General features: G+C 31.7%; 6 protein-coding genes across 8 annotated transcripts; 5 read left to right on the top strand and 1 right to left on the bottom strand.

Moving 5' to 3' along the window:
- The first annotated feature begins 7,373 nt into the window (after nt 1–7,373).
- Nucleotides 7,374–9,566, top strand: LOC107360293 (uncharacterized). Its single transcript, XM_015926916.3, has 3 exons — nt 7,374–8,050; nt 8,120–8,670; nt 8,735–9,566. Exons 2-3 carry the CDS (start codon nt 8,125–8,127, stop codon nt 9,338–9,340), a joined length of 1,152 nt encoding a protein of 383 aa, XP_015782402.1. The 5' UTR covers nt 7,374–8,050; nt 8,120–8,124; the 3' UTR covers nt 9,341–9,566.
- Nucleotides 9,282–13,295, bottom strand: LOC112538686 (uncharacterized). The gene is made up of 2 exons (XM_025160555.2): nt 12,835–13,295; nt 9,282–9,807 (listed from the first exon to the last, which is right to left on the bottom strand). The coding sequence occupies exons 1-2, from the start codon at nt 12,963–12,965 to the stop codon at nt 9,633–9,635; spliced, it is 306 nt and encodes a 101-aa protein (XP_025016323.1). The 5' UTR covers nt 12,966–13,295; the 3' UTR covers nt 9,282–9,632.
- A 566-nt stretch (nt 13,296–13,861) lies between these two features.
- LOC112538647 (blastula protease 10-like) lies at nt 13,862–18,550 on the top strand. The gene is made up of 6 exons (XM_089267436.1): nt 13,862–13,961; nt 14,248–14,401; nt 14,461–14,533; nt 14,609–15,280; nt 15,345–15,484; nt 18,378–18,550. Exons 1-6 carry the CDS (start codon nt 13,862–13,864, stop codon nt 18,502–18,504), a joined length of 1,266 nt encoding a protein of 421 aa, XP_089123562.1. The 3' UTR covers nt 18,505–18,550.
- A 75-nt stretch (nt 18,551–18,625) lies between these two features.
- On the top strand, nt 18,626–19,577 carry LOC107360177 (uncharacterized). Its single transcript, XM_015926796.3, has 2 exons — nt 18,626–19,072; nt 19,137–19,577. The coding sequence occupies exons 1-2, from the start codon at nt 18,626–18,628 to the stop codon at nt 19,434–19,436; spliced, it is 747 nt and encodes a 248-aa protein (XP_015782282.2). The 3' UTR covers nt 19,437–19,577.
- A 108-nt stretch (nt 19,578–19,685) lies between these two features.
- On the top strand, nt 19,686–22,101 carry LOC107360763 (E3 ubiquitin-protein ligase RMND5A). Of its 3 annotated transcripts, none has more exons than XM_015927485.3 (3): nt 19,686–19,897; nt 20,029–20,267; nt 20,341–22,101. In XM_015927485.3, coding segments are annotated over exons 1-3 (1,284 nt in total). In that variant the 5' UTR covers nt 19,686–19,895; the 3' UTR covers nt 21,384–22,101. The 3 variants fall into 3 exon arrangements, with proteins under 3 accessions (XP_015782971.1, XP_015782973.1, XP_015782972.1); XM_015927487.3 differs by having other exon boundaries at nt 20,016–20,267; XM_015927486.3 differs by having other exon boundaries at nt 19,986–20,267.
- Nucleotides 22,102–22,472: 371 nt separating this feature from the next.
- On the top strand, nt 22,473–25,172 carry rl (Mitogen-activated protein kinase rl). The gene is made up of 6 exons (XM_015927434.3): nt 22,473–22,712; nt 23,127–23,253; nt 23,472–23,850; nt 23,967–24,038; nt 24,147–24,305; nt 24,383–25,172. The coding sequence occupies exons 1-6, from the start codon at nt 22,621–22,623 to the stop codon at nt 24,628–24,630; spliced, it is 1,077 nt and encodes a 358-aa protein (XP_015782920.1). The 5' UTR covers nt 22,473–22,620; the 3' UTR covers nt 24,631–25,172.
- The last annotated feature ends 738 nt before the right edge of the window (nt 25,173–25,910 follow it).

Raw genomic sequence — 25,910 nt, 5'->3', positions numbered from 1 at the left:
TTAAAACTGTAACATTAGTTGAAAATGTATTTTTTTGTGGTTTGCTTCATGTGCAATTTGAAGTTTATTTAAGGATAAATTGTGAGATGAAGATAAAATAAGGAGGAGAAAATTGATGGTGATGATGAGAAGTTAACTGTTAACGTGATAACTGTTTTTGAATGAGTTGCTAAACAACTCTGTTATCATTTAGGTAGATCAAGCTCATCGCCATCATCAACATCGGACTATCAACTTGCTGCTGAAGACTTGATCAATTAAAAACAAGTTGAAGTGAACTAATCCACGGACAGTGGCCTGATTATTATACAATTAATTCAATAAAAATACAAAGATTTCTTTTGGTAACATTGGAAGTCATCGACCACAGACTCGCAAGTGTGGTTGCACCCAGTCTTTGGTTTGTTTATAGTGAGTTATGGTGGGAAAAATTTACCAGAAATGTTTATTCAACATCTGATTAGATTCTTGAGATACTCAAAATGTCATCATATTTTTTTGCTTTATAATTGACAAAAAGGAGATTTGTCTTGTTAATTGCTTCAGACAATGACAACAAAACTCTCAGACAGTAATGAGATTATTCATTAGAAAAGATTCCAGCTGTCTTTTTGATAAGGATAAGCCTAGTTCTTGCATGCGAATCAGGGACATGTGAACTTGAATAATTGTAACAGTTGAGTCTATTGGTGAGACGGAATCCAATGTCAAAAAGGCTAATAATAACTAATAATAGTGTGAATGGAATCTGTTGAGAAAAAAATTGTTATCAAATTTCAATCTTGAAATGGTTTCTGTTTAAACTAATGGGAGTAAACCTAAGCTTATATTGAAAATATTGACGATTTTAATGGTCAAAGATGATAATGTTGATGGACATCAGTTAATCACTGTTAACTGAAGGCAAAATGCTTCTCAAGTCGCAATTGAGTTTACAGTCACAAGTTGAAGCTGAATAAGGTTGATATGAATGGCTGAGTTGACATTGTTAGTACTGATGTTCGCAATTAAGTTCAATGATCAATGATCACCTTAACATTTGCCTTTTGAAGAAACAAAAAATTCATGATTGGGTAAGTTACCACTCAGACTAATTAACGGTAAATTGACAAACAAACAGAAAAGTAAAAAATATTATTATAATTAAACAGTTGAATGAGATTGACTTTTTAACTTGACTTACTTTTTGCTAAACGAACTGCATGTTTTAAAAGTTCAACATTGAAGATGCATCAAGTTTAACAAGTAAAAACACTTTTTCTGTTTGCATTGAGGCATTTAATAAAATGGATTACCTTCTTTAATTTACAGGTAATACTTTTAAATTGTGGTTCAACTGTTGAGTGATAAATTAGCTTTAAGCCGATATTAGCCGTTTAACCTGAAAAATCGGTTGACTTTTGAATGTGTCTTCGCACTGTGAAGTCAATCATTTATGCTCATAACATATTACGATTGGTTAAGGAGTCGAAGGCTTTCGAGTTTTCAGGGTTTGTAAGGGCATGAAAACTGAGTCCATTTGTGCTATCGAGTTCAAAGTTAAACCTCGATCGCTTTTTGTTCAATCATAGAACCAGATTTGTTCATGAAACTCATTCAACGAATGTAACTTTTGATGGATAACCAGAAAATGCATTTATTTTGGGAAATGAAATTTTCTGTTCAAAATAAAACATCAGTTCGATTTTCAGTTAAATCTTCCGCATTCTGGCGATAAAAATTGTTGGTACACTTCAATGATCACTTTTTTTAATTTATAATTCTCTTGATTTCGGCCATTGGCCATTATTAGATTTTATTATGGGCTTTAATTTATTGATATTTAGGACTGAATACCGAAGCAAATCTGAGCTGATTTACTGATCGTGATCTTTACATTGAATTAAAAAGCGATAATAGATCCCAAGGATTGGAAGATCAACATGAGTTCAATCTAGGAGAATCGGTGCAATATGATTAACGGTCAATTAACCAGTCATCAATCAAATAGTTCAGTGTTTCAACTTTCAAATTGATGAGAAAAACTAACAATAAAATAAAATTTGGTTCTGCAACTGAACAAAATACAATCGAAATTTGAACTTTGAAAGCGATTGCATCAAAAACTGTCAATCTGATAAATTGTTTCAATAACACAAAAGGTTCCAGTTCATATGTCCCTAAAAGTCCATCAGGTTAACTCGAAATTCAAAATTGAAGGCATAAAATTGATTCCATTTGTTAGATTAAAAAGTTTCTTTGCTGGACATTCATTGACAAAATTGAGTTCAAAGTTCAAACTTTGGTCTTCTTCTGTAAATGTGTGGGCACCAGATTTTATCACCATACTCTTTACTCGAAACATTTTTATCTTAATCCGACAATAAACGATCAACCTGAATAACCAAAAAGTTTTCTCAAACACAATGGTACAGAATACTGATTCTGTATTTTTTCCTCAACCCTTTTTAAACGTGAATTTCTCAGTAACTGAAATTCTGGCTGAGCTCTGACTATTTGTCGGACATTTAGTTCATGTAGCTTTCAGAATGGGTAAAATTTTCCTCGAAATGCTTTCAATTTAGCCACAATTTTACACCAAAATTTGATTTCATGACTTTATGTATTGCATAGATGCACAGATACATCATGTAATTATCAATTTTTGTTCACGGTTTTTCCTTCTTATGAATCAATTCAAAATCATCATCTCCTGGAGTAATTACATGATTATTAATGTTCCAGAATGGTTGAGTGTTAAATGCCACTTTTAGGTTTACATTTTAACCTTTTGCAACAGTAAATTTAATGTTTCAGGTCAATCTTAAAGGCCAAATTAACATTTACATTGATATAAGATAGATGGCGTATGGTATATGACCTGTGTTTAATCAGCTGAAGTGTGATTGAAAAATCAAATTTTTATTAAAATATTATGTAACCGGAATTAATCTAATGGCTTTGGGCGAAAGTTTTTTGTGTATCCAATATCATAATAAATCTTTTTAGTTAATCAACTTCTCTCTTTCTTCTCTTTTACTCTAATCTCATCATCAACCTTTTCATCTTCATTTTCTTCCTACTTCTATCTTTCTTGCTTGTGTTGCCTCTTTACCAAAAACTGTGATTTTTCATTTTGTGTGTCCAATTAAAATGCTTACAATTTGCCAATTTGATGACAGTAAAAGTATATATTGGGTTAATGTTTTCATCAAGCAATTTCAAAAGCAAATATTAATAGTTTACTTTTTCTCTTTTTTCCCTCTTTTTTTTCTGTAGAAGTGAAACTTCAATATTACATCAAATGCCTTTCAATTTAACCCAACACCTTGATGTGGATTTGAAGCTAAATTATGATTAACACTCCCAGTGACAAGATAAACTAACCATTGTTTAACGATTTGGTCGCTAAAGCTCGTGCTTAACTTACTGGCTCCAGGATTGAGGAAGAAATGCTTACATGGGAACAAAACGTTTTGCTCTTTGAGCCGTTTCTTAACAAAGTCTTAATTTAGAGGCACCTTTTCAATAACAACTCATTGAGACTATTTACATGAGAGATTATGAGTACCATGAGATAAGCTACTGTGATGGAAAATTCATTATCGGCTCCATTGACTTTTGATTGTTTCAAGCTTCCTATTGATACCAGAAACATAGTTTCAAAAACATATTCAACATTGAAATTGAATGGAGTCATGTTGTGCTTAGTTTTGATAAATTATTATGAATTTTTTCCATGGATTGTTTTTGCATGTGCAGCATTATTGAAGTCAGCTTGAATAATCGTGATTACTAAAGTCCTAAATTCAAGTGCATTTAGGAATGAAAATGACATTCATAGAATCAATTTGACCTTTAATGAAGGAAAGGTGAGATTGTTGATTGTGAGGTGCAAATGTCGATTAAAAGTAACCAAGAGCAATTGAACTTGACAAAATCAAAACAGTTTCAAGTAGTAATTAACATTAATATTTTGAAACAAAAGTGAAACATTATTAACATGATCAGTCTTTTAAGATTTTAAAGTAACTTTTTAGCAGGCAAATCCTGAAAAAAAACACTTTAAGCTCAAGTAAAAAATTGGAAATGAAAAGTAAATTAAATTTTTCAATTTTACCAAATCAATAAGACACCGTGATTCATAATGACCTGACGGCGTTTAAATGCTAATAACATTCAAATTACTCGATATGTCATTCCACCAGAAAACATAGAAATGATGTTCATTGGTTCCATTTTGAGAAAATCAAAATTTTCAGATTTTTCGCTTTTCCAACTTTTGACATGATTTTATTGAGTAAAAATGCGTGGATTTTTCTGGTCTTAAGCTGAGTTGATGATCAATCATTCAACAATTAGAACACGTGATTCTGGTCTTTGTTGGTTGGCTGGTTAAAAATCAGCAACTGATGTCTGAACATCGCTCCATGCTGCAGATTCCTCACGTGTCAAACAACCAGCAAGAAATTTGAGATAACTGGAAGATATGAGACAAACTCACAGATAAAGATATTCTCCCGCTCAGAATATCATACAAATTCAGATAAAATTCCATAGAGAATGATGGTGAAAACAAGTTGCACCATAGCATCTTGTCGTAAAGCTGGTCTCTTCAGTCTTTGATTTATATTTCTGTATTAGTTTTAATTTTTTGTTTGTCGATGAAAAATTTATTATCATTTAAACATCGTCAGATCATTATTAATCACTGTGTACAATATGTAAGAATATAATACTAAAATGAATGCCAATAAAATAATACTTATATACATCATCGCATATTATTGACCAGAAATTAAATAATCTCATGATAACATCTGTACTAACCTTGGTATAAAAGACTTATTTGGACTGAACGTTACAAATTGTGGTCAAATTATGCCTGGACAAGAGCATAAAAACGGTATAAAATAAGCCATAATGAATATTAGCAATCAATTTAACCATAAAATATCTGTTTAGACGACTGAAAACAACTCCATGAGGATATTAAACTGAGTCTGAACCACCATTGGTCAGCTAATTACAATGTAATAAGAAGGCAATCAAATAACCATGTACATCAATCGAAAGAAATTAAATACCTGACAAATTATGAGTAAATTGGATTTTAGGTAGAGTTAGTTTTTTGCGAAAAAAATGTTGGACTTTTTCATATCGTTCTTTACTACCAAGGTTAATACAGATTTTATCGTGAAATCATTCAATTTCTGATCAATAGTATGCACATATTTTATATGATAAAGGCTGTTACAAAAGTAGGGAGAGGAAATTGAAATCTTAACTGCTTGATAAATATTCATGCTATCAATTTCATTTCAGATACTTAGTAACATAGTTAGATTGAAATCTGAAGGGCAACATGATTATTATGTTATTGTATCAACATGTAAAATAACAAAATCTGTATATAAAAAGGTTTACGACTCATTTTTTAAACACTGATTCAAGATGAGCATTTAGTAAAAAGTTAAAACCATGTAAAAATGGTTAATTTGATGTTTAAACCCAAATATATTCTGGCTAATTGTTTGTGCATATCAATGGAAATTCATTCTTTGAATATCATTTTCAGTTGAATTGTAAATGTCAAGATTAATGTGAATTTAAATTAACTGTTGGTTGATTCAGGCTTTTACATTGTAAATGAATAAAATGGTATGACTTATAACCTTTTTAAGGTTAGCTATACCTAAACCACAGTAATTATTTATAAATTCATTATCTTGCTCAGATAAGGTGCGACCTAAAAAGTTTGCAACCAAACGGTTTTTTAGTCATAGCTCCTCTTAAACTAGACACTTTGGCATCATTTTATATTACAGGATTAGTTGAAATATAAGGAACATTTTGATATATTTTTTGTATGTATTGATTCAGTATCAAATCAGAAAATGGACCTTAAACATTTGATAAACGGAGATCGATTTTTTGACTAGTCTCTGCCTTTCTTTGTATCAGTGTGGTAATACTCTGATAGCCTTAGAAATTTCAGAATTCAGTGTTTATCTGGCAAACAAAAGACTCAGGAGCGATGAAGGAATAACAAATTATGAAAATTCTGGTCGAAAGGCCAAAAAAATGGATTCGAAAAATTTGGCGCGTTTTTCAAAATTGCCGACGGCTGAACTCGATTTCAGTGGACTTTAGCCTGAAAATTTTATATGAGTCTGTCTAATTGACAATATTTATCGAAAAAGAACAACATAAAAGCATTCAAATAACGGTATAAGCCCAAATCAACGTACGAACAATAAGAGAGGTTGCAAACTTTTTAGGTCGCACCTTACAGTTCAAGTGAAGGATCATATTGTTTACCTAATCAAATTGATCAACTGATTGCATGTCAGCATTGATGTACTGATTTATTACTAAGAAAAATATAAAACAAACTTGACTCTTGACATAAAACGATTATTTGATGGTCATATTTAGACTTTTGCAATTCAATTTAAAAAGTCAATTATTGTAAAATATGTAATGATTTGTATACTTTAATATTTGGACGATAGTTACTCAAACCCATTCCATATTTCAGTCGTTTCCAAGCAATAATCAATCAACTAAATTTAAAATTATTGAGAAATGACTTTGAAAAGTTTAGGTTTATCAGCATGTTATAAATGTCACAATGTCAGAATAGATCTCTTGATAGAAGATTGATTTTTCATTCAGTTGTTATTCAATGAAACATATGATGTTATCGATTCCAAGTGTATGATTAGTTCACGTGTGGTTAATTCTTGGTTCGCAATAATAGTTGCTGATAAATAGCTGAAGGATAAAGTTTATGATGAAGCTGTAACTGTTAATTTCTGCTAAGAATCATAACTTAATATAGATATTAGATTTATCTCAACTTGCATCCATTTTTGAAACAAATTCACATGATGAAATAGGATTTTCAGTTACTCTTGTATATGATATAATTTAGCTCTAATCTTGATTTTTACGTTCAGATTCAGTTTAGTATTAAATGATTCAAGGTGAATGAGACTAGGCTATTGACAGTGTTGTTCCGTATTGCTATATCCTGGTACACCTGTTCTTGTTCTTGTACTTTCTCCAATATTTGTGAAGATTGTTCTCGGTAAAATTAAGAACAACCAGAGATCAAAACAAAACAAGGAATAAACTGGAAAAACAAAATTGAAAAAAGAAATGCTGAACAGCGTTTTGTTCTTAACGTGAAATGGTTCCTCAATTCTGAAAACAAGAAATCTTTGTTTTAAAGATGGGACAAGAATAATTACAATTGTTTCCAGTTCTGGATGAAACAATAAAACATTGATTGTTGTAATAAAAGCAACTCTTTCTGGTTACACTGTTTTTAGCGGCAAAATCAACATTTACAATTATACAAAATAGATGGCGTATTGTGTCAAGCAGCCGGTCAAATCAGCTGAAGTAAAAATGCGAGGTAAAATTTTTAAAAATTTGATTTGATTACTTTGGTTTAGCTATGTTTTCTTAATTATTCTGTTTGTTAATATTAAATTTTACATCTATTAAGTGCTGTGAATGGAGGATTGGAATATAAAGCAAATCTTGATTCGTCAAATATTGTTTGATAGAAGGGTAAAATAAAAAAGATACTTACTGCTCGTGAAAATCGGACATCGTTGAAGTTTTTGTTGATTTGTTATGAGATCCATAAGGATTTGGTCAGTTTTATCTTGAACGGAGGAAAATTTACCAATAACGTTATCGACTTCTTTTACGACATTAATTATACAATCCATTGCTACGTGTTCCGAGCTCGTACCAAAGAGTAAACATACAAAACAATTGCAACTTCCCGATTTTTGACTGGTACGACGGTGTCCTCCTGTGTACCTATTTAGGACAACTTGTAAAAAACCATTGTAAAAACAGTAATCTGTGATTTTTCCAAAGAATGGAAAAGATTGATAGGAATTAGGAGAGTAAAAAGCTTACCTATTTTCGGCCTCTGGATTGGAGCAACTTTGGATTGATAAAATTGTTAATACATAAAATATTTCTGGGTTTGGACTTGAGCCTCATATTATATTCGCATTGAATCCATCTCTGATATTTTAATTAAAAAGTGAGTCTTCATTGTTACTATTTTTGAAGAAAAATAATTAATGTTTTTAAATTTACTTACGTTTTATAGCAATAATGGAGCACTCAACTCAATGTCCAGTTTGTGGCAAAAATTTGGAAGGATCATTTGAAGCAACAACATCCCATGTTAACATGTGTATGGATAACAAAGAAAGTTTAGACGCAATAGGAAATATTTTTAGTAGTGAAATAGCATCAGCTGCTCTGGATGGAAAAAGAACCTTCAAATATTGTCCCATTTGTTATAAGTTGTCAGGTGTGAATGCAAGACATATCAAATCATGTGGTAAATTCAAAGGAATTGACACCAGAGAATTGATCCGTATGTGTGAAACTGAACCTGAAGCTGCTAAGACAACAAATAATAAATCAACTAAAGCAGCTAAAAGTAAAGCATCAAAGAAGGCTAAAGATAGTCCTTTCGGTCCTGGTTGCACAAAAGAAGTTGACGATGACCCAAAAAAATCTTTAAATCAACCTAAAACCAAGCAACCATCAGAGTTTTTATTTAAACCAAAGAAACCACCAAAACCAAGGAAGCAAGTCGAGAAAAAGGAGAAAGAACCAGTTGCAAGAAAACGTAAAACGAAAGTTACAAAGGTAAATATTCAAAATGTCATCTCCAGAAAAAATACTAACGGTTTAAATTATTTATTCATTGCAGGGTAAAATTGATCTCAATCAATCTATATTACAACCAAGCACAAGTGGTTTGATGATAAAATTAACAAAACCAATTGGCATATCAAGTGGTGAGCTAACCAAACTTAGCATAGAGGAGAAAAAGGAGCGCATCAGAAATCGAATTGGTCTCATCATGTCCAGAATTATTTGTCCTAATAATTTTGTCTCAAATTACTTCCAAAATGAATTACCTTACTCATGGACTTTATCATCTTTGAATAACAATCAAATTAAATACGTTGTTGATGGCTTCGAGAGATTTTGCTCCGAATCGCAGGAAATTACCGATAAAGACGAGACTTTTTCCTTTATTGAAAATTTTCCTGATCCAGTGAAGGAAACGAACCAAGAAAAAGCAAACACTGAAGACCATAGTGCCAATATCTCAACGGATAGTGTTTCATCAAATTTATCCGAGGACAAATGTTTTGACACAACTGCTAACACAGGCATGCTTGGATTGCCAGATTTAACCTTTAGCACACCAGACAAGATAAATGATCGTTTTGATATTTTTGGCAAAAGTGATCGAGATTCCCCTGATATTCCATCATCACAACCAGTTCCTAAATCAATTTATGCCTGACTCAACCTTCAATCATTCGGAACAAGCATATTCTTTGTTCAAGAAAGAAAAACTTTTGCTATTTAATAATTTCAATGAAATTCCCTTTTTCAGTCTTACAAAGCATTTAAACGCATGAATTGCATGAACTTTTATTTTAATTTCACATGTATGATAAATTGTTATATTGAATATTTTACCAGCAAAAAAGACAAAGTTGTTTACATAAATTTCTTATATATCTTAATATTTTGTTTGTTTTTTAATCATTAAAAAAGCGGTTACAAATTTGATCGACATATACGAAATCGTCTTAAGAAATTCCAACTCCAAATAAGTAAACTCGAACTGGGCCAACAACTGTTCCATTTTTGTAGATTTTACGGTCAAGTATAACTCGAACCATTCCCGTTAACACTGAAAGATCCATGTCAGTGTGAGTGAATTCAGTCAAATTTTTAGTCTCAAGTCTCATTTTAACGAACAATCTAATAGAGAGAAAAATGTAAATATTAATAGAAAGATTCTTAATGATAAATGTTCCAGTTGATTTAACCGGTTGAACTTGAAGATTGACGAACTTGAACCTTACCAAAATGATATAAATAAATGATTAACTTTGAAATTTGAAACAATAAACAATAGCTTTCGGCACAAATGACTCAAAATAAAAATTAAGTAAATCAATTTCATTCACAAATAGATATATTCACACAAGGAAAGAGATTAAGACTTAAAATTAGGACATGTTTAGCGTATTCTTGATGTTATCAATGATATTAGAATATTCGAAGTTTAAATAATATGTGGTTGAGCCATGAGCGAAGCTTTAAGTCGTTTTTCACTATTCATTTATCACTGTTTAAGTTTCGAGTCTACAGCCGTTGTATCGTACATCTACATGTACATAGCATTACTCACAAGAAAGTCTAACGTAAGGACCAAAGTCTTGCATGCTTTATGTTTTCAAAGCATGACCTGATTGCATCTGTTACAACATGTTAACTTGATCAAAGCCAACATCTTTTCATCTCTTCTGGTTGTTATTATTATAACTGATATAATGATTGATATAACTGATCGATGTACAGAATAATAATATGTTTGTTAATCGAGTCTAAGTTTGCGTATTTTAAGTGATTAGTGATTAGTTTACGCGGTTAGTGATTTGATCTTAATGAATAATAAACCAAACCAAAAAGTTTACGATCTAAATTACTTTGGCTATCGGTCATGAAATTTTGGATTTTGCATTTGCATAGGTTTTAGGTTGACTCTTTGATTTGCAAGGAAATAAAAACTGAGTCGCGTTGTGTGATTTAAAAGTTTCTCTGGTTCACAGTTTTCGAGAAAATCGGGTTCGAAGTTGAAACTTCGATCGCTTTTTGTACAATAATGGGACTAGATTTTTTCATGAAACTCACTGTGCTAATGTAACTTTTGATAGTGAACCAGAAAATGTCCTTATTTTTAGAAGTAGCATTTTCTGTTTCCTCTAAAGCAGATCAGCTCGATTTTTAGTTAAACCGACAGCATTCTGCGACCGTGAAGTGCAGAGAACTGAAACTTAATGATTTTCCATGAAAACGTTGATGTAAATCATTGATTAAATACTTTTTTCAATTTACCCACAGTTCTCTTGATTTTGGTCATTTATCTAAAAACTTTGAACATTAATACTTCGAGAATGGTAATGCCAGCAACGATAATTCTTGCACCAATTTAATCCTTTACTAATAAATAATTAGATTCAACTTAATAACTTTTCATTACCTCATTTGGGTCATAGTTTTTTGGCTTTAAATGTGCGAGAAACAACTTGTTCAACAAGGTAAACTCATATTAACCCATTCCTTGGTAAGTAAACCAATTTTCTGGTTAAACTTACAAATAAAATCCAAAAAGTAATGCCAAAGGCTCCAAGATTTGAGTAAAGAGTTTAGACTTGGTGGGGTTGTTGTAACATGAAAACAGAGTCCATCGGGACTATTTAATGATTCCTCCGATGATTAGTTTTCGGAGAAAATGAAGTTGAAACTTCGATCGCTTTTTGTACGATAATAAAGTAAGATTTTTTCATGAAACTTCATTTTAGTGATACAAATTCAGAAGACGAACCAGAAACTGTTCTTATTTTGAGAAATAACATTCTCTGAAGTTCAAAGTTTAAAGGCCAATGGCCAAAATAAAGAGAACTGGAGCCAAATGCAAAAAATTATTTAAGCAGTGATGTACATCAAAGATTTTTATGGACAATCATTAAGTTTCAGTTCTCTAAACTTCACGGTCCCAGAAAGAAGTCGGTTTAACTAAAAATCGAACTGATCTGCTTTAGAGGAAACAGAAAATGCTACTTCTAAAAATAAGGACATTTTCTGGTTCACTAGCAAAAGTTACATTAGCACAGTGAGTTTCATGAAAAAATCTAGCTTCATTATTGTACAAAAAGCGATCGAAGTTTCAACTTTGACCTCGATTTTCTAGAAAACCGCCATCGGATGGATTATTCAATAGTATCAATAGACGCAGTTCTTATGTCTCTACAAACCCACAAAGTCTAAACTTTTTACTCAAATGTGCAAGCTTTTGGCATCACTCTTTGCATTTAGTTTGTAAGTTGAACCAGAGAATTGCTTTATTTACCAAGAAATGGGTTAATATGAGTTTACCTTGTTGAACAAGTTGTTTCTCGCACATTTAAAGCCAAAAAACTATGACCCAAGGGAGGTAATGAAAATTTATCAAGTTGAATCTAATTATTTATTAGTAAAGGATTAAATTGGTGCAAGAATTATGATTGTTGGCATTACCATTCTCGAAGTATTAATGTTCAAAGTTTTTAGGTAAATGACCAAAATCAAGAGAAATGTGGGTAAATTGAAAAAAGTATTTAATCAATGATTTACATCAACGATTTTTATGGACAATCATTAAGTTTCAGTTCTCTAAACTTCACGGTCGCAGAATGCTGTCGGTTTAACTAAAAATCGAACTGATCTGTTTTAAAGGAAACAGAAAATGCTACTTCTAAAAATAAGGACATTTTCTGGTTCACTACAGTAAAATACATTAGCACAGTGAGTTTCATGAAAAAATCTAGCTTCGATATTGAACAAAAAGCTTTGCAAGTTTAAACTTCGAAGCCAATTTTCTCGAAAAATGTGAATCAAAGAAACTTTTAAATCACACAACGGGACTCAGTTTTTGTGTACCTACAAAGCAACAGAGTCAATTTCTGAAAGGAATATATTTTTACCCATTTTTGCCCATATTTTTGCAGTATTTGTGTCAACTTGTGCATAAATGTGATGATTGTGTCTTTTCAGTAACAATCTTATTATTAGAAGAAGAGATCGCCATTTCAACAATAATTACAGCATTGAAGCACAATATCGAAGTAGTAAGATGGAAAGATACAGCAAAATACGATTGAAATGTAACTTATGGGACTAATCAAGTCTAACGATCAGATCAATATTCGTAAATGTATAAAAGATGAAAAACAATTAACTTACGGTATATTAAGATTTACAGTCTTTGGTGGTATTTCTTGGTTAGGATTGACGACTTCTTGTGAAAGAACACCAAAAATAAGAGTGAAAATGTAACACAGACCAATGGTCTTGATTAAACTATTGCTGAACATGTTTATATTTCAAAGTAAATCCAGTTATTAAAACTTATTCAATGATCTCACCAAGATAAGTGTTGAATGTTAACTGTTGAACTGAATGATTTTGAAAAATGTTGATATTTTTAAGGACAAATCCGATGTTGTTTACATTATTCAATGTTGTCACTCCAATAACCTCTCAGGTCGTTACTAATGTGAAGATCATGAGTTTGTGGTTATTTGGTTAATTATCAGTAAAATGTCACATTAAATTATAATATAATATACAATTGTCTTCATTTGATTGTTAATTTAAGAGGGGAGCTTTTTTTATTATTGTAAACACATTATCATAATAAACATAACCATAATAGTGAAAACAATAATGGAAACTTATTGACACTTATTGGAAAAACTATTATTTAATTGTTTTTCACTTTTAGTTAATAGCTAATTATAAACCTGAATAAGTAACCACATCAAAGCCAATGGAAGGTTAATTTAAATTGTAGTGTATCGCCATTACAATTGAATAAATACATTTTTAATGTAAATTCAATCAAACTAAACATTCGCCATTAACCTAATAACCCAAGTACCCAATATCCCACAATAATTGGACATGGACATTGTAATTTCAACTCTCATTAGATCCTACTTTTAATGTTATAATAGACGGCTAAGATCAGCTATTTGATGATCACAGATTCACCCAAATACATGTATCATGGTACTAAATAGGAAGCAATCCTGGACCCATATATGATTTAAAATTGTAATTAGTAATTGTATTTCCTCATTGATTTGTTTAATCACAGAGGAAATACAATTAGCATCAATTGCTTAGCAAGACTGGCAATTGATTCTGAAAAACATACTTGAATGATTAGCCGATTCTTGACTCTGTAACCAATACTCTTTGAATCAACATGATTAAAAATTTAGCCAAATTTTTGCTTCTAATTTATTTAGTAGCTAATAATAATTCAGTTTCAGGTCAAACATGGTTTTCATCTTTGAAACAATTTGGTAATTTGTTTGAAAAGGTATTTTGATCTTTAATGTTTAATTTGGATTAAAGTGTAGCTTTATTGTTGTTTCGTTGTTCAACTAATCAGCTCCAATCTTTGTGGACACTTGAAAAGCCCAAACAATCAAATAACTGGACAAGATCAAGACAAATCAAGTATTGGACCAACAATCAAGTTCCTTTTGTTTTTCATCAAAGTTAAGTTCAATCGTTACTTTTACTTCAGTCTTTGATCAATATTGTCCAAATCATTGTTATTAACTAATTGTGAATTTATATTAACAGGTTGTAATAAAAACTGTCGTATAGCAGTTAAAGAGGCCATTAGTGATTGGGAAAGATACACTTGTATAAAGTTTCTTGACTGGGGCGATGATGAATACTTTGATGAAGATGAATACAATCGTTTTTACATCAAATTCAGAGCTGATCAACCAGGGTAATTATTGATAATTTGCACACCAATCATTAATGGCTTTGTTTATTTTTTAAATTTAGATGTTTCACAGTTTTCCGTAAAAATAATTACCATCTTGGGCAAAGTGTAAATCTTGGAGATGGATGTTTGACGGTAAGGATTCAAAAATTATTAGATTTAAACATAAATGGCAGAAGAGTCTGATATTATTGTCTCTGTTATTTTTTTCAGAAAACCAAAATTCTTCATGAACTAGGTCATGTACTTCATCTGGATCATGTCCATGGTCGTCCTGATCGTGATCTTTACATTGACTTAAAAAGAGATAATATCTTCCAAGGATTTGAAGATCAATATGAGTTACGCTCCGATCTATGGGAACAAGTGCCATATGATTACCGATCAATTATGCACTACCAGTCATCTGATTTCAGTGTTTCGCCTTTCAAATTGATAACTATGTCAACTCGTTCTCCGAATTTACAGTATTTAATTGATGAACCGAGGCAAGGTTTGAGTTTTTATGATATCAAACAAGTTAACCTGATGTACAATTGTACTTATGCTTGTCCAAGTGACCATTTTTGTCTCAATCAAGGCATTAGTTTACCCAATCTTTATTATTATAACATTAATGAAGTTGATAGCAATAACAATGACTTTAATGATCCTGATCATGTTGATACTGATGAAGATGGTTGTTCATGCCTTTGTCCACCTGCATTTGTTGGACCACATTGTGAGATATCGAAATACAAAACAAATTATGCTTTTGATCAAATGATAAAAAGGTCAGGAGCCAGTGCTTGTGGTAATGTCCTCAAGTCTGAAGGTTCAATCCAAACCCAAGATTATCCTAAACGGAGTAAACCATTTGACAGTTGTAGTTGGATCATTAATGTAAGTAAAATGAATTGAACCTAAAGAATTGTGTTTTAATCGTTATTCCATTGTCTTGTTCAAGGCTCCAAAAGGCTATCGTATTGAATTATTTTTTGTCGATTTCTGGTTTGACGAACCGACGACCTATCTTAATTACTATGAAAATCGCTGTGCCTCTGAGCGTGTTGAAATTAGATGTAACGATCCATATGAACCAGAAATGTGAGTCAATTTAACTTTTGATTAATTCACAGAATAATCGCATACTTCTTTCCATTGAGTGCGAGAAATTCAATCTCCATTTAAATTGAAAAAAAGCACCACTCAGCTCTGCCTATTTTTCGGTTGTTACCTAAAAGACACAAAAACAATTGCTAAATTATTCAAAAAATGACACAATTTGATACAAATAATGCAAGACAAATGGGCAAAAATATATTCCTTTCAAATTTTGACTCTGTGGGTTTGTAGGGACACAAAAACTGATCCCTTTTGTGTGTTTTAAAAGTTTCCCTGATGTACAGTTTTCGAGAAAATTGGGTTCGAAGTTTAAATTTGCAAAGCTTTTTGTACAGTAATGAAGTTAGATTTTTTCATTAAGCTCATTTCACTAATGTAACTTTTGATAGTGAACCAGAAAATGTCCTTATTTTTAGAAGTAGCATTTTCTGTTTCCTTTAAAACAGATCAGTTCGATTTTTAGTTAAACCGATCGCATTCTTCGACCATGAGAGCTAAAGAACTGAAACTCAATAGTTATCCATAAGCACTGTTGGGCCGCATCATGTATTAAATACTTTTTTCAATTTGGCAACAGTTCGCTTTATTTTGGACATTGAACTTAAAACTTTGCGAACTCAATACTTCGAGAATGGTAATACCTACAATCATTATTCTTGAACCAATTTAGTCCTTAACTAATTAATAATTAGATCCAACTTAATAACTTTTCATTACCGCACTTCGGTCATGATTTTTGGGCTTTAAATGTGTCAGAAACAGCTTATTCAACAAAGTAAACTCATATTAACCCATTTCTTGGTAAATAAAGCAATTTTCTGGTTCAACTTACAAATCAAATGCAAAAAGTAATGCCAAAGGCTCGAAAATTTGAGTAAAGAGTTGAGACTTGCTAGATTTGTAGAGACATAAAAGCTGCGTCTATTGGTACTATTGAATAGTTTATCCGATGAACGGTTTTCTAGAAAATCGAGGTCAAAGTTGATAACTTCGATCGCTTTTTGTCCAATAATGAAGCTAGATTTTTCCATGGAATTAATTTTGCTAATGTATCTTTTGAAAATCAACCAGAAAATGTCCTTGTTTTTAGAAATAGCATTTTCGGTTTCCTTTAAAACAGATCAGTTCGATTTTTAGTTAAACCGACCGCATTCTGTGACCGTTAGGGTTAGAGAGACTAAACTTATTATGTGTGGACAAAAGTTGTTGTTTAACATCATGAATCAATTACTTTTTCTCATTCATCAACCTTTCTCAAAATATTGGCCGTTGATCTGAAAACTTTGAACATCAATATTTCGAGAATGGCATCACTTACATCCATCATTCTTTCACCAAACATTAGATTTAAATATGGACTATAATGCATTAAAAATTTAATTATGAAAGATCATACAGAAAAAGCTGTAACATTGTTTAACTTATGTTACCCGATTTGAGACTTGATTTATAAAGATAAATGATTACACAAACATGAGTCTTAAGTTTCAGAAGGATATTCATTTTTAAATGAATCAGCTCAGATTTTATTCGATATTCAGTCATTTTATATCATAGCCCATAATGCAATCTAATGTTTGAACAAAAAATGATGGATGTAAGTGCTTCCATTCTCGAAGTATTGATGTTCAAAGTTTTTAGGTAAATTACCAAAATCAAGAGAACTGCGCATAAATCGAAAAAAGTATTTAATCTATGATATACACCAAAGATTTTTATCGACCAATAATGAGTTTCAGTTCTCTAACTTTCACTGTCGCCAAATGCGGTTGGTTTAACTAAAAATCGAACTGGTCTGTTTTAAAGGAAACCGAAAATGCTATTTCTAAAAACAAGGACATTTTCTGGTTGATTTTCAAAAGATACATTAGCAAAATTAATTCCATGGAAAAATCTAGCTTCATTATTGGACAAAAAGCGATCGAAGTTATCAACTTTGACCTCGATTTTCTAGAAAACCGTTCATCGGATAAACTATTCAATAGTACCAATAGACGCAGCTTTTATGTCTCTACAAATCTAGCAAGTCTCAACTCTTTACTCAAATTTTCGAGCCTTTGGCATTACTTTTTGCATTTGATTTGTAAGTTGAACCAGAAAATTGCTTTATTTACCAAGAATTGGGTTAATATGAGTTTACTTTGTTGAATAAGTTGTTTCTGGCACATTTAAAGCCCAAAAATCATGACCGAAATGCGGTAATGAAAAGTTATTAAGTTGGATCTAATTATTTATTAGTAAAGGACTAAATTGGTGCAAGAATTATGGTTGTAGGTATTGTCATTCTCGAAGTATTGAGTCGCAAAGTTTTAAGTTCAATGGCCAAAATCAAGAGAACTGTTGGTGAATTGAAAAAAGTCTTTGATACATGATGCTTATCAACAATGTTCATGGACAACTATTGAGTTTCAGCTCTCTAACTTCCACGGTCGCAGAATGCGGTCGGTTCAACTAAAAATGAGCGGTGATTGTGAAGTGACTTTTGTTTTTTCATTCTGGTTTTCTCAGGTAATACAGCTACACTATCCAACTATAGCATGTTGAATTTTCAGAAAAATTCAAGCACATCTCAATTCAAATTCATTTCATTATCTTACGAGATATAAGAAAAAAACCAAAAATTCCCAAACTTTTTCCTCACAGGTTATGCAAAAGCAAATAGTCAAAATTTCATGATTCTAAGAAGAAAAGATGTTCGCTAATATAATCAAGTTACTCTTTAGATTTCAAGTTACTAAGTAATGAACAAGTATGAAAATTAAATTAATAACTTGAATAGTTATCAAGCAGTTACAATTTTCTTTTACTGTTTTGACTTCATATTGCATAGATGCACAGTTAATTATTAATTTGCTTTACGTCTTTCCCTCCTTAGGTATTGTGGAAATCAATTGAATAACACAATTATCATCTCAAGGAGTAATTACATGATTATCAATGTTATAGCGGGTTCCAGAATGGTTGGAAGAGGATTCAATGCCACTTTTAGGTTCATACCTTAACCCTTTTCTAACAATAAATTCAATGTTTCAGATCAACTTCATTTACATAAATATATGATAGATGGCGTACCAATACTAAAATGAACCATGAATAATCGGTGTCAAATGGTTAATTTGATAGATGGTGACACCGAAAATTGTATTATTGCATGAATTGTTTACTTCTAAATTTGTGTACAGTTATTTTAATAAAAGTTTTATTGTTTTTAATTGTGCTTGTTATATTTTGATGGAGTTCTCAACTCAATGTCCAGTTTGTGGAAAAAATTTGGATGGGTCATTCGCAGCAACAACAAGACATGTTAACATGTGCATGGATGACAAACAAAGTTTTAAAGCAATAGATGTTTTGAGTTCTAAAATAACATCGGCTGTTATTGACGGTAAAAGAACCTTTAAATATTGTCCCATTTGTTTTAAGTTAACCAAAGTTACTGCGAAACATTTAAAGTCGTGTAGAAGAGTTAAGGGAATTGACACCAAAGATTTGATTAGTTTATGTGAAACTGAACCATCAAAACCGAAGAACCAAAAAGTGAACGAACAAGTTACGAGAAAACATAAGAAGGTAACATTTATAGTGTACACTTTAGCAACCTTTAGAGTAATTCAAATGTCTTATTTCATTTCAGGGTGAAGCTGATCAACCTTTATTCAAACTCTATCCAAGTGATTTGGCGAAATTAACAAAACCAATTGTTATACCAAATGGTGATCTGACCAAACTCAGTATAAAGGAAAAAAATGAACGTATAAATAATCGCGTTGATTTAATCATGTCCAACATTGTTTGTCCAAATAATTTTGTCTGTAATTCCTTTCAAAAAGAGTTACCTAACTTATGGGAATTATCATCTTTGAACGGCACTCAAATCAAATACGTTGTTGGTGGGTTTGAAAGATTCTGTGGAAGAAGAAAGTGGAAACAATAATTTAAAACGTAACGACATCTTTAGAAGAGAAACACAATTAAATAATTGTTTCTCTCTTGTAGTTAACACTCGCTGATTATCATCCAATCGAAAAATCTATCCTTATAATTGAAATTAGAATAAAAAATATCTAAATTATTAGCAAGCCCATTTGATAATTATTATCAAAAAGATTTAAAATCGATGACATAACAAACTGAGAGGGCGTCCCAACTCTTGAGACTCTTGAGTCATGCTCAGCTGTTAATCTCATCTATGAAAGAAAAGAATGTTATTTTGTTTCTTATCTATTATGATTTTTGATTGAAGTGTCGATTAATTGGATCCAATTTGTGGTTGATTCAGCTTTGTGGCCCTGGAGGATACTTTCTTTTCAAGGAGGATATCCTTATCAAATCAACATCTGGTTTCAACCAATATCTACTCAATCATCTCAGCTTTGATTTATACATATTAATAATGTAAGTTTTAACTGTAGCCATTTTAATGATCCCTTCTTTTACTCTCCTAATTCCTATCAATCTTTTCCATTCTTTGGAAAAATCACAGATTACTGTTTTTACAATGGTTTTTTACAAGTTGTCCTAAATAGGTACACAGGAGGACACCGTCGTACCAGTCAAAAATCGGGAAGTTGCAATTGTTTTGTATGTTTAATCTTTGGTACTAATAGCTCGGAACACGTAGCAATGGATTGTATTATAAATGTCGAAAAAGAGGTTGATAACGTTATTGGTAAATTTTCCTCCGTTCAAGATAAAACTGACCAAATCCTTATGGATCTCATAACAAATCTACAAAAACTTCAACGAGATCTGATCTTTTTAAGCAGTAAGTATCTTTTTTATTTCTTCGATATTTGACGAATCAAGATTTAATTTATGTTCCAATCTTTCATTCACAGCATCTAATCAATGTGAACTTTCTGGTATTCAGACAGTAATAATTAACCAAAATATCGCTAAAATTCGCGACACAATTTCTCAAGTAGCAATGAACCATCGGGAAATTCACGGGGCTGTATCCAAAGTCGGCAAAGTTTTAGATAAAAATTTCATCTCCAACTATTCTCATTTGACATCAGACACATTTAAACAGGAAGGTCTCAATCCGTATCTATTAAATCAAGCAATCATAGAACATTTTCTAAGACAAGGGATGTTGGAAATAGGAGAGGAGCTGATGAGAGAAGCTAAGATATCCGTTCCTGAAGAAAAGAAGAATCCATTTTCTGAGCTAAATGACATTTTAGCTGGTCTTAAAAAGCATAATGTTAAACCAGCATTGGAATGGATCAAAGCTAATAAGGAAAAGCTAGGTGATCGTCATACTCAACTGGAATTCAAGTTACATAGACTCCAATTTATTGAATACTTGCGACAAGGTGTTCATAAACAGAAGGAAATGATTGAGTATGCTAGACAAAATTTTCAATCATTCGCTGATGACCATGAGAAGGAAATGCAGTCTCTCATGGGTAGTCTAGTTTTTCTTAAATCTGGTATTGCCCAATCGCCTTACAGCCATTTACTCGATCCAATCAATTGGAATGAAATCTGTGATATATTTACCCGAGATGCTTGTTCACTTCTAGGTATGTCTGTAGAAAGCCCTTTGAGTGTGACTTTCAACGCTGGAACAATCGCTTTACCGGCTTTATTAAATCTTCGCCAAGTAATGCTTCAAAGCTCGGTTCCAAGTGTTTGGACGACAAAAGATGAACTACCTATTCCTATTGATTTAGGGAAAAATTCTCAATACCATTCAATTTTCGCTTGTCCTATTTTACGTCAACAAAGCAATGATTCTAACCCACCGATGAAATTGATTTGTGGTCATGTCATTTCTAAAGATGCACTCAACAAATTAACCATTGGAAATAAATTGAAATGTCCTTACTGTCCAGTAGAACAGAACCCAACAGACGCTCGACAAATACAATTTTAAATTTGTTGATTGAAGATAGAAGATAATTCAACAATTCATCTTTTTATTATCCACCAAACATTTTGTTCACTCCGTAGCTTAATAATTAGATTTAAGCACCATTTTTATGTGATAACATAATTTGTTGTTCGTTGCCTACATCCAATGCTTATCTCTCCATCAATTCACATCTTTATATACCATCATGAATTGCATTTCTCATTTCGAGCTTAAATACACCAAAACATTGTTATAAAATCTCTGATTTAACCAAGGTCGATCAACGAAATGTAATCTAATAACACAGCATGGACTTTGAATAGCTGATAATCCCATCTTCATGTCTATCATGTTTTTTTTTCTTTGGCTTCATCATTTGTTTCTCTCTCTCCTCGAAATGTTTCACTATCAATTTAACCCGGTGTTTCACTTTCTATCATTTGAGACTTTATTCTGTATAATTCACATATCATTTCTTTGCATTATGTTGTATAACCCTTGAAATTGTTAGTTCTTGAGTTAATCAAAAAATGAATAAGCAATTTCACAAATCTTCATAATTTTGATCAATTAGCATTTAAATTATAACCATTATCGTCAAAAAATTGTTGGCCAGGCAATCAGCAATATACTGTTATCACTTAATCACTTTTGACTTTCAGTCCAAGTGAAAACTGTCAATTCAAGTCATAGAATTGCTGTAAAATAAATTATTGCAATTGTTGTTTCAAAAATCAAATTGTCAAATCTCTTTTAATTAATAATAATACGGTACAAAAAGGTCCAAAATTATCACTACAAGTAAAAGTATTACAGACAAAATATTTAAGCGATACAACAAGAGAAAGAAAATTTATCCAAATAAAACACTACACCATATATTTAAAGTTGATTAAGTATATTTTCATCATTTAGATTAATAATTACTGATCAATTTTGTATAAATTTGTTCAATTTCGCCAATAATTTAGTAACTTTACATTATGCACTCAGTTAGATAATCAAATGTTGCGCCTCAATAAAAAGATCTTGATACAAGGTATTGAGTAGTCTTGGATCTTTCTGTTCACTTGAAAACAGTTTACTTTTGGCAATCAGAAAGTGAGTCTCTTGTTGAGTGGAGTGTGTTTTAAGCAATCTTGTATTTTACTTTCTCTTCTCTCTCTCTCTTCCGACTTATTTTCTCTCTCGCTCTCTCTCTCAATTGTCTTTTACCTTTTGTTTTTTTCAATAAACATCAAAAGTGTATCTTCACACGATGGGAGAAGCAATCAGAGGTCAGATTTTCGAGGTTGGACCTCGTTATGTAGATCTACAATATATTGGCGAAGGAGCTTATGGTATGGTTGTGTAAGTATCAAACCTTTTATCTGCTTTTTTGTTGCATACTCAATCCTTTCTACTTTGCATTTTTTCTCATTTATATTTTTTTCCTCTCTCTCTCTCTCTCTCATTACCTTTTGTTTACCTCCCAACATTTTTTTCTTTCTCATTCTCTTACTTTTCCACTTTCATTTTCTTCTTCTCTATCATTTTTACTCTTTCCTCGTTTTGTATCTATCACTCAATTTTTCTAATGACATTTCTTCTTTCATTCCCTTTCATTCCCTTGCCTTTCACCTTCTTTCATTCAAACTATCGTCTTTCATCATATTTCTCTCCTTACCACAACTCTCTTTATTTTTACATAATTGCATTCCATTTTTTCTTTGTCTTTTTAAATCCCTCAATGACCATTTTCAATTTTTATTGATTTTCATTCAGTTCTGCAACGGACACAATAACAAAACATAAGGTAGCTATTAAAAAGATCAGTCCATTTGAGCATCAGACATATTGTCAACGGACTCTACGGGAAATCAAGATATTAACTCGCTTCAGACATGAAAATGTAAGTCAACGTAAAGAGGTCAACTTCTTTGTGCCTTTTTCCCCAACAGAATAACATTGTAACTATCTATAGTTATTTCTTTGTATCGGTCAAGACTTTACTTTACCTATGCTTCTCCCTCATCTTTTGAACTCTTTTTTTGCTTCATATGTCTTGTGAACTTTCTTTTTCAATTTCGCAATTTCTTTTTTTGCTATTTGTTAAATATTCTTTGTTAGATAATCGATATCCGCGATATCATTAGAGCGCCTACAATCGATCAGATGAAAGATGTTTACATTGTACAATGTCTAATGGAAACAGACTTATATAAATTGTTGAAAACCCAAAATTTAAGTAATGACCATATATGCTACTTCCTGTACCAAATACTCCGTGGTCTGAAGTATATTCATTCTGCTAATGTACTCCATCGTGACCTAAAGCCAAGCAATTTGCTTCTAAATACTACTTGTGATCTCAAAATTTGTGATTTTGGCCTAGCTCGTGTAGCTGATCCGGAGCACGATCATACTGGGTTTTTGACCGAGTATGTTGCCACTCGTTGGTACAGAGCTCCAGAAATTATGCTTAACAGCAAAGGTTACACCAAATCAAGTGAGTAACTCATTGCAATTTGCGAAAATCTTTTGCAGTTATCTATTTAATGTTCCACTTTTGTTTGTTTATATATAAAAGCAAAACTAATTGTACATTTTCTCAATTTTGTTTAGTTGATATTTGGTCTGTTGGTTGCATCCTTGCCGAAATGATTTCCAACAGACCTATTTTTCCTGGTAAACATTGTAAGTAGTCCGAATAATATTTTGATTTTTGCAATAATTTGCATTTCTTAAACTATTTACATTTTGCAAGCTAATATTCATTGTAATTTATATCTTCCGCTATATCAGATTTGGATCAATTGAATCATATACTCAGTATATTAGGATCGCCCTCTCAAGAAGACCTGGACTGTATCATTAATGATAAGGCCAGAAGCTATTTACAATCATTACCGCACAAAGAAAAAGTACCCTTTTTCCAATTATATGAAAATGCCGATGATAAAGGTATGTTGAGTCCTCTTTAGCTTTTTTTCTCTACTATTCAAATTGAAATTAAAACTAATGCATTATTTTTTTTGCAGCACTTGATCTTCTTGACAAAATGTTGACATTCAATCCTAACAAAAGAATCACAGTGGAACAAGCATTGGCCCACCCCTATCTTGAACAATATTATGATCCTGGAGATGAGCCAATTGCTGATGAGCCTTTCCGATTTGAAATGGAATTGGATGATCTCCCGAAAGAACGCCTGAAAGAATTAGTTTTTGAAGAAACCCAACGGTTCAAGTCAACTTTGGTTGGCAATCAAACTTGGACAGCAAATTGATTGTTCATCCAGCAAGGCATGGTCATTATCTTTTTTTCTGGTCCTTCTTTTCTATCTTTATCTTCACTCATCTCCTTTCCTTTCTTACTTTCATCTTCATTTCCAACTTTCTTCAATTTTTCTCATGCCTTTAATCAACATTATAAGTTCTTTCTTCTACTTTCCATAAAACTAAAACACTAAAACGCATCATAAGTTTTCCCAAATTCAATGGGTAACAATTTTTTTGCCCATGGAAATCAAAAGTGACAAGAATCTTATTCCGGTTAATTCAGTTTTGTTGGTTCATTCGCGTTTGAAAGCAATCAATACGTGACGTGATAATGATCATGACTTTTGCCCAAGTTATCAAGATTTATTCTTTTTTCCTTTGTTATAAATTCAACTTTTTTACACCTTTTTTTTGGTGAAAATGAAGTGTGAAAAGAAACTACTTCATCTTTTCGTTTCATTTTTCTTCTGGAGGACAAAGAGAAAAATGGATGATATTCATCGCCAAAACACGTTGAAAGATTAAAATCTAACCGATGTTTCAACCCCAACTCTATACATACATTTTCAATTATAAATATATTTTTTCGCTAATCAAATGTATGGGGAAACAGAACTCGATCCCAAAAAGTGACTCCGAGAATGATGAAAAGAAGCCAGACAAAGCGATAAAAGAACTACAATCACAAAGCCAAACAATAATTAAACCCTGAGAATCAGAAGATTGACGATTGACCGATAATCATTTGTGCTATCCAATTGCTTTACCAATTGAATTTTTGCCGCTCAATCACTTTTCTCTCTCACGAACTTTCACTGTCTCTGTTCCTCCGATTGCTTCCCTCCCTTTTATCAATACTAATGAGTTATGTTAATGTATAAACTCAAAAAGACCATTCCAAGGCAGAGAAACCCTTTCTTTTTTTGCAAAGCCATTGATTCAATCTTTCAAGCAAAGCAAGCAAAAAACTCATCTTGGAAAAAAAACTGCACAGGAATCTTCATGATCAAGGAAACAAATTGGATTGTTTTTTCATTTACCCCAATTGAAGATGCCAATCTCGGTGAAGACGAAGACGATAAGGTCAATAATGTATCTTATTGCTCTTCAATTTAAAATCCGTAGATAATGCTTTCAAGTGATAATCTTCACTAACAATTAGTTTTTTGCTTATAAACCCCCTGATTGATTTGTCTGTTATGAACAAAAAAAGGTCCATTTCTCTGTCTTATTTTATCACAATCACCTTTTCCTCTCCTTACATCTCTTAACCTGAAAATATAACGCA

Source organism: Tetranychus urticae, chromosome 2 (assembly GCF_039701765.1).
Source record: "Tetranychus urticae isolate SD_2017Ah chromosome 2, NJAU_TeUrti_SD_1.0, whole genome shotgun sequence".
In the NCBI taxonomy this organism is placed as follows: domain Eukaryota; kingdom Metazoa; phylum Arthropoda; class Arachnida; order Trombidiformes; family Tetranychidae; genus Tetranychus; species Tetranychus urticae.
Note: the sequence above shows the minus strand (reverse complement) of the source record. Positions and strands in the feature narration are given on the sequence as shown.